General features: G+C 47.2%; 1 protein-coding gene across 3 annotated transcripts in view; it reads right to left on the bottom strand.

Annotated features, from left to right (window-relative positions):
- Positions 1-108: 108 nt before the first annotated feature.
- Positions 109-13,008, bottom strand: part of SLC7A6 (solute carrier family 7 member 6) — a 32,305-nt gene continuing 19,405 nt past the window's right edge. For 2 of the 3 annotated variants that reach the window (XM_081119239.1, XM_081119240.1), the window contains 8 exons: positions 12,694-12,819; positions 10,802-10,946; positions 10,020-10,143; positions 9,704-9,807; positions 5,223-5,319; positions 3,435-3,584; positions 3,144-3,327; positions 109-2,608 (listed from right to left, as the gene is read on the bottom strand). In XM_081119239.1, the coding sequence (XP_080975365.1) occupies positions 2,514-2,608; positions 3,144-3,327; positions 3,435-3,584; positions 5,223-5,319; positions 9,704-9,807; positions 10,020-10,143; positions 10,802-10,946; positions 12,694-12,819 (1,025 nt within the window). In that variant the 3' untranslated portion in view covers positions 109-2,513. The remainder of the gene's footprint in view (positions 2,609-3,143; positions 3,328-3,434; positions 3,585-5,222; positions 5,320-9,703; positions 9,808-10,019; positions 10,144-10,801; positions 10,947-12,693; positions 12,820-13,008) is intronic. The other variant, XM_081119241.1, reaches the window with a different exon arrangement.

Genomic DNA, 13,008 nt, shown 5'->3' with positions numbered 1-13,008 from the left:
TAGTCCTCTAGTGTAACATTGTCCAGTAGAACTTTTTGCAAAGATGAATGTGTTCTATATATGCACTGTGCAGTAGTGGCTGAGCACTTTTAATGGATTAGTGTGACTGAGGAATTGAACTTTTTTATTTATCTCCTGTAGGCATAGAAATGAAAGATTAAAAACCACTCTGTACCACATTATAACGTGCTCACTGCTATTTATGTACTCATTAAGGTTTGCCAACATTGAAGGGCTGACAACTTCACAAACTGCCCACTGTAAAAGGGATTAGCATACCAGGAGAAGGACTGAGGTTGATGAACAAAAACCTTATGGAAATTAATTCCACCACAAAGCTTAAGTGGAGGAAGTCTCTGGCTTCCCTCCCACAGGAGGGTTCCTAGGAAAAGTCTGTACGCAGCACAGAGGGGAAGAATGCAGTCACCACCCACTAATGAGAGGATGACATGGCTCACTAAGCGAGTATTAGGGCGCCTGGGGTATGAGGCCCTTGTTTTCCCCAAGAGCCACTGGGAACAGCAAGTTCCTGGGATTAGCTGGTCATTTGCTTGAGTGGAAAAAGCTAAGGCCTCACTCAGGGATCCTCAAGACCAGCAAATTCTACTTAAAGGATTAACTCTAGAGGATCCCCAGAACAGGTGCCAGCTTGGCGCAGGCAGGAGTCATGTTTACATAGTCAAGGCAGGTCATCCTTTGCACAAGATTCCCTGTTGTAGACAGGAATTTGCTGTGCAAATTCCCAACCCATGATAGTAGGAATGTCCCATGTTCTCACAGATGTTTGCCCTGAACCAAAAGCAACTGTGAGCATGCTCCCCTAAATTGTTTTTATTGAGCAAGTATGACCAAGGTTACCCCCTTGTCTGAGGTGGGCCAGTTTGCTGGAGAAGAATGGTCAGAAAGGGAGATTGCCTCATAGTTCTTGTCTTTACCATCGATCAATTCCAAAACCTAAGGACAAGAAGCCCAAGGGGCATGCCAAGCCAGCAGGTTCTTCTGGGCCAAGGATGACTATGTCTGAGGTCATCCTGGGACAGTTGTACAATCCAGTGCAGCCAAGCTGCCTAAGAGGGAGCATCCATTAGGCCAGACCTAGTGCTCTGGCCTGACCTGGGTGCTTAAGAGCAGCCTGAGTACCAAAATTAGTGTTTCCAATCGTGCCATCTGCTGAGGAGCCAAATTGAGGTTAAAGCAGCTTTTCCCCCAGTCTTCACTGATCACGGGGAAAAAAGGCCCCATGAGTACCGAGGTCTTCCTGAGACTGAAGCCCTACCGGACCTCGCACCAGGAGGCAGGCAGGAGAGGAGTGCACTGTCCTGATGATCCGCACCGAGGCGGCTCAGTGTAAACAAAGTCTGGTATTGGGGACAGAAGAGGATGCAGCCTGGTGTAGTTTTCAGAAGAAAACAACCACGTCTAGCACCTAGGTGGGCTTGCGTGGGTCTGCACAGCAGTCCCTCATACCGACCCTTACAGAGAGAAACAAGCTATTTGGTGGCTTGGGTCCATGAGACATTGACAGCTGAAAGAATTCAGGTGATCCACCTCAACTCTAGAAGTTTCTGTCCTCACCAGAGACAGATTTATCAACTAGAACAAAAACCAGGCCTCAAGTAAAATAAGGGGTTATCCTTCAAAATAGTAATATTGTCAGACTTCTGACTCATGAATGTGTTCATCTGTCCTTGCTGAACTTGAGCCAGGTGCTTGTAACATGACATATATACTAAAGTGTAACAGGTACATGAGTAAAAAATCTTTAAAGTTCACCTTTGCAGGTAAGACTCTACAGAAGATTGTGCTAAAACCAAGCAAAAAAAAAAGTCTGTGGTCAGAGTCTGATCCACCACCACATAGAGGCACCTCTAAGGACAGAGGGACTCAGCTTTTGGTACTCTGAATTTATAAACAGTCTATTGCATCTTATAGGTGAATACTTGGCTAGAACTGGTGTTCTGGATTAAATATTATCAGTAAATAATGGAATACAAGCATCTCCCCAGGGAAGGCTTTTGAACCAGAAGAAGAAAGGGTAGCATTTCAGGCCTCTAAAGTCAGGTGCCTGGACCTGGTCAGAAGAAAACGTCCCATAAAAGCAGCCCCTTTATAGAGACTCCTGGTTCAAACCTCAAATATCAAGTTCAGAAACTACCAGCCATAGCTATTAATCTAGCTAGCACTCCTTCCCCCAGCGCAACTCACTAAGTGTCTGTAAGGGATGCACCCAGCCACCAAGAACAAAACAACCACCATTCCCAAGCCCCCCACAACCACCACCCTCTGGCATCTCCACCTTCGGGCTGGCCCCAGACTCTTGAGTCTCCTCCCATAGTTTACCAGTGAGAGTGGCCACCTAAAGAGGCCATCAGCCCTCAGCCCCTTACATAATGTGGGCCAACAGGCTCCTTTAGTACAAGAGGGCTGTGCCCACAGTCTTATCATCCGGACTTTGGTGGCTATGGCCACAGGTAGGCAACCTTCCAGGCCTCAGGGGACTTCACCTCTGGCCTCTAGTCACTTTTCTTCTCAACCTTTCTCTCTTCAGGTACATCTAGCTCAGTCAGGACACAAAAGCAAATCTTCTGGGTGACTTTGGTGATAGCAGCTAAATGAAAAAAGAATTTAGTCATCTGACATTCAGCTACAACCCCAATCTGAACGCAAGGCTGATTAAAGCACATCAATGGCTCCTGCCCACCTCTCCCTTGGGTACCGTATGCCAGGCTTTGCCCCTCACCCCCAACAAGCCTCAATGTCCCCAGTCCTATACCCAACCAGAGTCTGATGCATGACTCGTCTTTCCATGCAGAAGGCACTTTCAGGAGGTAGTGTTTTAACCCCAAAATAGAACTCTAAGGATAGAATTAAAGTGATCATATCAAGATCAAAAGGGAAGAAGGAACGGGATGGAATGGGTCATTGGGGAGAAAAAGGGACATCTGTAATATTTTAAACAATAATAAAATTAAAAAAAAAAAAAAGATCAAAAGGGAAGAAGTCATGTGGGGCAGTCAGATCTCATGGCCTCCAGCACATCACTAGTATGGAGGAAGCCAGCCACCAGTCCCACCTCTCCATGCATCTGTGAACACACAAACACACACACATGTTCAGTGAGTGATGGACAAAGAGAAGCTCACCAAGGACATTCCGAACAAAGACTGGCCTCCGGGACTCTGGCAGGTAAACACCCAGGAAGTAAACAGGAACTCCCGAGAGGGCGATCCCAATGCCAATGAAGGAATTGATGGTGTCTCCAAAGAGGGGCACAATCACCAGAAACAAGGAGCATATGCAGAACACGATGGGAAAAAACAGGCTCAGCTGAAATGGAGGTGAGATATTAGGTTAAGTGGGATGGGGGAACGGTATGGGGAAGAAGGCATCTTGGGGACAGGGCTACCCCTCCTAGTCTGCCCAGACCCACTGACCTTGACAGGCCGGTGCCGCTCAGGCTCCTTCCAGCGTAGGTAGAGCTGTCCAGCAACAGACAGGCCCACAAAGAACCAGTAGCTGAAGCTGAAGTAGTTGATGAGCAGGAAAACATCCTCCACAATGAGGTAGATGAGTGACATTGTGCACTGGATAGGGAGGGAGCAGAAAGGAATGTCACCACCAGGGACCCCATGAGACTCCACCAGCACCAGATTTGCTAACTGCTATTTAGCTTCACCAGATTACCTCCAGTTCTCTTCAGTGACCCCTTGGCATCAGAAAGGTCCGTTCTCCACTTTAACCTTCAAGGTGGCACCTCTCCCTCTTCTGTTGGAGGCCCTTTCTCCACTCAATGCCTCCCTTCTTTTTGCAAACACTTCAGTAACAAGCCACATTCCTTTGCCCTTTTGAAGGTAGTGAGGCCCTCCTCACTTCAACCCACCAACCTCAACATGAATCACAAGGTGCCCTCCAGACCTTTACACATGGGTCCTGATTGCCTGGCATACAAATGGGCAAATGCCTCAGAACCATCTCTCTTGTCCTGACACCTTAGAAATGCAGATTAGCATTCTGGCCGGTGTGGCGCAGTCAGTTGGGTGTATTCTTGTGCACCAAAAGGTTGCTGGTCAGGGCCGTAAGGAGGCAGCCGATCAATGTGAGATCATATCAGTGTTTCTCTCTCCCTCTCCTTTCCTCTCTCTCTAAACATCAATGAAAATATTTTTAAAAGCCCTGGCGTGTATGGCTCAGTTGGTAGAGCATCGTCCTGTGTACCAAGAAGTGAGGGCTTGATCCCCAGTCCCCAGTGGGGGGGCATGCAGGGGCAGCCAATCCATGTTTCGCTCTCTGGCATCAATGGTTTTTTTCCCTCTCCCTCTCCCTTCCTCTTTCTCTCAAAATCATTAAAAGATCTTTAAAAAATAAATTCCAGTGGGGAAGTACCCTCTTTGTATTCAGTATAAAGCTAAATAATGAAGCTCAGTGCTGATGGGGAGGATTAGTTGAAATGATACATATCATTATACTTGGCATATGTAAAGCACCCTAAAAATTAGTTATTATTTTTATATGATAGAAATTTCAAAACTGGAAAAATTGCTCCCTGTTAGCGTTCATTTATATAATGCCTTAGTACAAATTAGGAAGTGGTGGTCCTTCAGGACTTTCCATCAGAATACTTTTATAATTTTCTAATTTTGTTGGAATAAAACACTTCACTGGCATCTACTAAATATGAATCTATAAGTCTACGTAGTTGGTGTGTAACAGGTCTGACTTCTAAATATGTTTTTTTTGTGTGTGTGTATGTTTTTTTTTTTTAGAGACAGAAACATCGTGACAGTGAAGCATCAACTGGCTGACTCCTGCACGTGCCCCAACTTGGGATCAAACTCACAACCCGGGCATGTGCTCTGACCGGGAATTGAACCGGCGACCTTTCAGTGCACAGGACAATATCCAACCAACTGAGCCACATTGGCCAGGGCTCTAAATATGATTTAATAATTTTTTTTAAAGGAAGAGCTCAAAGAAGTCACTGACATAAAAGAAAAGATAAAGAAATCCTACAAGTTCATTTTTATATTCTTTTATAGCACTTGCCTTCTCAATAGGGCTGTTTTAGTTTTATATTTTAAAATAATTTTAAGAAAAAGAAACAAAGATGCTCAGGAAGTATTTCAAGAAAGCTAGTATACCTCCCACCCAACAGTCTTCTCACAAAGTCTGCAGGAGTAGTACAGAGATATACCCAGTCCCCATACTGCCCCAGCAGAGCTTACATTGAACAATAAAGCAGGGATGGGTGTAAAACGCTCAATGTGAATCATGGACAGAAGGTCTGGGAGGTGGCCCTCACGGGAGCCCACAAAGAACAACCTGGAGGGACAAGAAATGTGTCAGTAGGATCCTTTTACTCAGCCACACAGCCACATTCCTCACTCAAATTAGGCTCAGAGCTCCAGAATTAAGCAAGAGGCAGTCTCTCAGGAGCATCCCATGTTCTCTATGCATGCCCAGTCCACCCTATCCCCTTTACCCACTGATGTCTGCACCCGCTTCAATCAGGGGCACCTCAGCATTATCCATAAATGCCCTACCCCACTATTACTGAGACACCACCATCACTGAGACGCCCCCATTCTCTCAATCACAGACACCCCACCATCACCCAATGGATTCCTCACCCTGCTATCACCCACTGGGACACCCCAATCCATCCCACCAGAGGTACCCTCACTTTACCATCGCATAGATTTCATACTTAACACATGGCTATTTTTTTTAATCCTCATCTGAGGATATATTTTCCATTGCTTTTCGAAGAGAGTGGAAGGGAGACAGAAACATCGATGTGAGAGAGACACTTCGATAGGTGGCCTCCTGCACATGCCCTGACCAGAGCCTGGGATCATGCCTGCAACCAAGGTACATGCCCCTGGCAGGAATCAAACCCAGGACCCTTCAGTCCACAGTCTGACCTCTAACCACTGCACCAAACCAGCTAGGGCAACACAATGGCTTTTTTTTTTTTTAATATATCTTTATTGATTTCAGAGAGAGGACAGGAGAGGGAGAGAGAGAGATAGAAACATCAATGATGAGAGAGTCATTGGTCGAGCCCACAACCAGGGCATGTGCCCTGACCAGGAATCGAACCCCGATCGCCTGGATCCCAGGTCGACACTCAACCGCTGAGCCACGCCAGGCCAGGCAACACAATGGCTTTTTAAAGAAAAGTAGCCAGACTTCTGTTTTATCCTCATATATCTTCTCTGAGCTTTTGACATGTGATAGGCCAAGGCAAGCCTGAAGCTCAGAGACAACCTTGGCTTCCACTCTGCACTTAAAGAGCCCTACTGACTGGGAAACAACAGCAGAGAAATGAACACCACCCAGGGCAGTCAGAGTCATGGGAGTACACAGCACTCACCAGACTTGGGGGTGGGCTGGGGGAACAAAAGGCTTTGCGAGAGATGACCACATCTAGGCTGGGAAGAAGAGCTGGAGTTTGCCAGAAAGTGAGCGGGTGGGTGAGGAAACAGCATGTGCAAAGGCAAAAGAGGCTTGGAGGCAGAACACTGTGGCCTCTTTGAAGGTTGGTGCTAGAATGCTTGTAGTCCCAAGATAAGGTGTGTAAGGAGTGTGCTAGGAAGAACCTGCATACGAGGCCATGCTGTGGAGTCTGAACAAGCATGAGAGTCATAGCTCTGGCTCTGAAGTAAGGGTCTGATAGGATTTGACACAAAGACTCTGATAGCATCATGGAGGCCAACTAGAATAGGTAGAGACTAGGGTATGGACAGAAGGCCAGACAATGTCCCATAAGAGAGGAGGCCTGAATGAGGGCGATGCCCTGGCTGAGAACAGGATAGATGTGATAACCTCAATCAAATATAGTGATCCCGTGTGTGTGTATGCATGTGCACACACATACGTGCATATGCACACACCGGGAGAAGAGGGTTTACCCCAAGGATAAAATTAAGAAGCAAGGAGAACTGCCCTGGCCAGTGTGGCTCAGTTGGTTAGGCGGTGTCCCATGCAACCAAAAGGTTGCCGATTCAATTCCTGGTCAGGACACATGCCCAGGCTGCAGGCTCTATCCCAGGAGGAGGCATGAAGGAGGCAGCCGATTGCTGCCCCAGTCTCACATCAATGTTTCTCTCCCTTCCTCTCTCTCTAAAAAAAAAAAATCAAGAGTAAACTATTCTAAAAAAAATTTAAAAGGCCCAGCCAGCGTGGCTCAGCGGTTGAGCATCAACATATGATCCAGGCAATTGAGGTTTGATTCCCGGTCAGGGCACATGCCTGGGATTACAGGCTCAGTCCTCAGTAGGGGGTGTACAGGAGGCAGCCAATCAATGGCTCTCTCATCATTGATATTTCTATCTCTCTCTCTCTCTCCCTTTTTCTCTCTGAAATCAATCAATCAATCAATCAATCAATAATTGAATTAAATAAAAAATTAAAAAAGGAGGACTGATGGTCCACAAAATCACAACTGGACACAAAGCACATGTGGGTGCATATTAAGTTTGAAATACTCATGGGTCATCACCTGGAAAGGTGTAATAGGGCAAGATGTTGGAGTTGGCTGACAAAGTTAATAATTTGTACTAGGTAAAGAAGAAATGTGATAGAGAGGATGTGGGAAGGGTGAGGCACAGGTGTCTAGTACAAAGCCGAAGACAGCTGTGTGGGTTATAAAGAAAAACTGAAGAAGATGATACAGGCAGAAACAATTGTGTACTGACAGCACTGCAGTCCCCTTTATGTGCAGGGCCAGGTTCTTACTTTCGAGACCTCCCCAACCCCATCCAGTCAATGCCACAAGATAGCTGAGTGAGGTTAGAAGGCACCTACCACTTAATATTTAGGGATGACCGACAAGGTCACCTGGAATGAACTGAGCATCAATAAGCATGAGGCTATGGGAAATACCACCTTTGGGTGGGAAGCACCATCTTTAGGTGGGGCAGCTTGTGAAGAGCCAGGTGGGGTGCGACCTTGGTCACACCAGGCTGAGGTGAGAGATGACACCATATTCTTTTTCAAGGCCTTGATTTCTCTGTTACTTTGGCTGCCCAAGGGAGGCCCCAAGTTTATGGAATGGAGTGTCAAAACTAGTAAGAAGAACAAACAAGACAAAACTTTCTCTCCTCTCTGTTCATGTGGCAAATATTTACTGAATGCCTATTATGCTCTTGGCCTTGGGGATAGTAACATTTATAGGGTGAGAAATCAGAAAAGAAGCCTTCTCAGCTACCAGAGTGTCACAGAAGTCACAGGAATCATTTCAGAAGTACTGTAAAAGGCTGTCAGTATCACTTCCTTCCTGGGTCTAGTAGAATAAGGACTATGAAAGCAGGCTAAGAAGGAGGTCACTGGCACCCTTAATAAGAACATTTTTAGGTAATAGAAGCCAAAGTATAGTGGGTAGAAAAATGAATGACAGCTGAAATGCAAACTATTCCCTCAAGAAATGTGTCCAGTAAGGAAGAGGGGAGATGAGAAAAGCTATTTTGTGACTTCTGTAAGTGGAGATGAAAGAAGCTTGTGCAGAGATGGCTCCAACCAAACATCCACCAAGAAGGGCTAACTGATAAAACAAAGTGCTGAAGAAGGAAAGTGTGTGACCTTAACACCAGGTAGCAGAATCAGCCTGACAAGCCTCCTCTCTCTGAAACAACAGGAAGGACGGTCTCTACATAGAGAGGAGAGCAGGAGCTTACCTGTTGGCCTCAGTGTTTTCTGTGAAGTTAGGGGCAGAATCATTCTGTACCAGTACATGGTACACAGCAAGTACTCAATAATCACTTACTGAAGGAATGAATGCTGGGGCTCTGCCATAACCCACAAGGAGCCTAGCATCTGTTCCCTGACAGGGTCCCTGCTCCAAGCTATTACCTTCCTCTCTCCCACCTCTTACCAATCTGTTCTTGCCTTGGAGGGAAACATGAGCTATCAGGCCCTGGCCAGGTAGCTCAGTTAGTTAGAGCATCATCCTGATACACCAAGGTTGTGGGCTCGATCCCATGTCAGGGCACATAAAAGAATCAACCAATTGCCCTGCCCTGTGTGGCTCACTGGTTAGAGTGTCAGCCCACACACTGAAGGGTCATGGGTTTGATTCCCAGTCAAGGCCCAGGTCAAGGTGCCTACAGGAGGTAACCAATCAATGTGTCTCTCTCACTTCGATGTTTCTCTCTCTCTCCCCCACTTCCACTCTCTAGAAATCGAGGAGAAAAGGTCCTCAGGTGAGGATTAAAAAAAAAAAAAGAGCCAGACCAGGCATAGCTCAGCAGCTGAGCATCAACCTAAGATCCAGGGGATCGCAGTTTGATTCCCAGTCAGGGCACATGCCCGGGTTGTGGGCTCAATCACCAGTCGGGGACATGCAGGAGGCAGCCGGTCAATGACGACTCTCTCATCACTGATGTTTCTCTCTCTCTCTCTCTCTCTCTTTCTCTCTCTCTCTCTCTCTCTCTCTCTCCCTCTCCCTTCCTCTTTCTGAAATCAATAAAGATATATTTAAAAGTTAAAAAAAGGAAAAAAAGAAGAGAAACATGAGCTACCAGCACACAAACATCTGCACAAAGGCAGGCACATGCATGCACACAGACATGTACACACACACGCGCACAGCACACACAAACACACTATTTCCGAGAGGGAGAAGGAAAAAGAAGAGCTCTTACAGGCTCACCTAAAGCCTCAGAGAACAATGGAGTCTGTTGTCAGTGAAGCAGAGACACAGTACCTTGATGAAGCAAGGATAGACGCGTTGAGGCCCCCAAAGCAGGACAGCGCAACAGCAATGGGGATGGTCCAGCTGAACATGCCAAATGTCTGGTCAGCAAATGTCTGGAGGCAGAACACAGAGGCACACTCAGCATAAGACAGGCTTTCATAAGCTTCCTGCATCTAGGCTGTTGGGACAAACACAGTCAGTGCCGAGCAGCCCACCCTCTGGCCTAGACCCATCACCTCGCCTGTAAAGCTGGAGTGGCTGCAAAAAGATTGAGCCATTCAGTCTTATAAGATGACGAAGCAAATGGGTATCCCAAGAGACTCACCACGGCCACGGCAGCACTGCCAAGGACATCTGAAATGCTCAGCACTGTGTAATAGGCCACGTTGGTCAGAATGTAGATGAGCGTCACAATTGGCAGAGAAATCCCAATGGCCAGGGGCAAATTTCTGTCAGGACAAGTGAGACAGGACTACCTAGAACCAACCTCTCCTTGGGGTCAAAGTTCACCCAGGGATTTTTTCTGACATTTAACAGTTCCCTGGCCTCTGCCTCTTTGAGGCACCTCTTCCACCAAGTGGCCTAGGGTGGGTATGTATTCCATGTCCCTGGGCTCTTGAGAGAGAGAGAGAGAGAGAGAAACTCTTCTTTGTGAAGATAGCTCATGATCAATATTTGATGCTCGCCACACTAGGACCAATGGGTCCCACTGGAGAAGGAGCAATGTCCTCTAGGGACTAGAGGCCAAGCTGAGGATCTGGCCCAGAATAAACTTCTGATTCCCCAGGCCTCAGTGTCAGTACCAGAGTACAAGGTCCTGACACCTTAGCCCCAGCTAGGTCTGCTGCTGCCCACAGAAGGGACTTTCCTTGAGGAAGGACCCTGGTATCATCCAGTATGCACATGAGGGCAAAGAGCCAGGGGCTTTCCCATCTTCATTCATTCCCTCCCTAACCCTTCATCCCTCTGAGCTGGAGAAGAAGTAGGGAGGGATGAGAGATGGAGGGTCAAGGGGAGGGAAGAGGGCGAGCTTGCCCTCTACCAGCAGAAGCTCCAGCCACATTGGGGAGTGAGAGCTGAGGAGTGAAAGGGTGAGCCCACCTTTACCTTTCTGGGTTTTTGATTTCTTCTGTTACAAAATTAAGGGTGTCCCAACCTGAGTAAGAGAAGAGGGCAGAGTAGAGGGCGAAAGAGAGGTCTCCCATGCCCCAGGAGGAACCCTCAAAGGCGTCCTGAAAGTGCTCAGAGTGTCCTGTGGGAGCAAAGGTCGGTGGGGGTTCAGGGAGAAGGAAAAGAAAGGAGGAGAGACGGAAGGCATAAGAAGGGAAGGATGGGGGAAGTAAGAGAGAGGAAGGGAAGATGGAGTAAAAGGAGAAAGGAGGAGGGTCAAGGGGGGAGAAAAAGAAAGGAGGGAAAAGCAAGAGGAAAGGAGGGAAGGAAAAAAACATAATTTAACACCAAAAGAATGACAATCACCAACTCCCTATACTTTACCACCGCCTCACTCCCTCAGGAAAGTTCATATTCCTTTAGTAAAACTAGACGATCTTAGCTAAGAAGGGTACTCCCAGCTGCCTCTGATGTGATCTAGTGAATTTCCATTTCCTGCAAGTGACCTCACAGTAGGCCACAGCTTTTCCTCCTATTTTTAGAAAGCACCATTTATCATAAAGGAGTCATTTTTCAATAACAATTGGAACCACCTCTCTTTGCCCAGACCACTGCACAATTTGGTCAAACAGGTTTCTCTCAGTCTCACGGAGAGAACTCTGTTGCTCTACTTGCAATGGCCGTGGTTGGTTGGGGCAGGAAATCACCGGTTATGTAGGAACTGGGGTTTTATTTTGCACTGGGCCTGGAGTAGATATGGGTCACCTCCCTTAAAGAGCCAGCCGAGGCACTTATCATTCTCCTTGGAGGCCTCCAGAGACTACAACTTGAAGGCACAGGATGAGGGACTCAGCTGCCCAGTAGAGAGCCTTTCTGGACACGCTGCAGGTTTTTAACAAGACCCAGACTTCTAAGGAAGCCCGCTATCACCCCCTGCAGAGAGCCCAGACCTATCCTTCAATGTGGCAAAAAGGGCTGGATGTTTCTGAGGCTCTGGAGACATCCAGATGGCTGGCTGCACTAACTTGGCACATATACACAGAGGTGCTAGACCAAGTGCTTAAGAATTACACAGGGTACTTCTTAAAAATACACCTTTCTCAACTCCAAACCAACCAGAGTTTGATCCAATAGGTCTTAGATGGGGGTCTCTGAGCCCTAGGTGATTGTAAACACAGCCAAGCTTAGAGACAGATGATCTAGAGAACTGGTTGTTAAATGATTGAAATATCCTGGGCCTGAAGACTTCTGTAAGGACTCACGAGATCTTGGGAGGACTGTTACCCTCACTGCCAGTTTGCTCTGATCCAAGAATGAAAAAGCTTTCTAAAGCCAACCTGCAGAAAAGTCAGTGCCAACTTCACAATATTTTAATATTTTTCTGAGAGCTGAGTCTGGGAGGGAATGTTGAATAAGAGCAAGACTAGATAAAATAACCACTCGTTTCCACACCCCATCTCCCCTACTCACACACAAACACACACACACATCTTTCTACCCCTATCAAGAGGGCCAAAACTTCCTACTTGCTGCCTGGCAATCACAGACCAAAAGTAGGAGCCAGAGCAGGGTTCACTCTATCCCGGCTGTTTACTTTTATGAGCCAATTATGGCCCAAGTTTTAAGAGCTCCTAGGCCCTCAGCTGGCTTCTTGCAGTACTCCTAGCCTCCTTAAAGGGAAAGCAGCCCTGAGGGAGGGGCTGACTCATGTCCATTTGGCCAAGCCAGCCTGGCTCAAGAGGCCCAAGAGAAGTCTTATTCTCACTGACACAGTCTAGCATGTACAAAGAGCTGAACAGGAAAGCTAACTGAATCCCCATGTCCTCCTAAGGGAATCCAGGGACCTCCTGGAGTCACCCACCCTCCTTCCCACCTCAGGCCCTTCTTACCCTGGCACAGTTTAACAAGGCCCATGACAATGATGGCAATGAGAGCTAGGACCTTTGCATAAGTGAACGTGTCCTGTACACGTGTGCCCCACTTGACATAGGCACAGTTCACAAACGTCAGCAGACCTAGAAGAAAAACCATAACGTCACTGGCAGGCTTGAGCTGAGGGCACAGAGGTCCAACCTTTCTCTACAGAGCATTTCACTCCTGCCCTATCTGCCTAAGGCAAAGGGGGGCTCATGCACCAGTCAGAACCAGAACAGGCAAATGGAGGGACATCTCCCATGTGCCCCAGCTGAGAGTTCCCATGAACA

This window comes from Miniopterus schreibersii, assembly GCF_964146895.1.
Source record: "Miniopterus schreibersii genome assembly, chromosome: 18".
NCBI lineage: Eukaryota > Metazoa > Chordata > Mammalia > Chiroptera > Miniopteridae > Miniopterus > Miniopterus schreibersii.
This window is presented reverse-complemented; position numbering and strand designations above follow the sequence as displayed.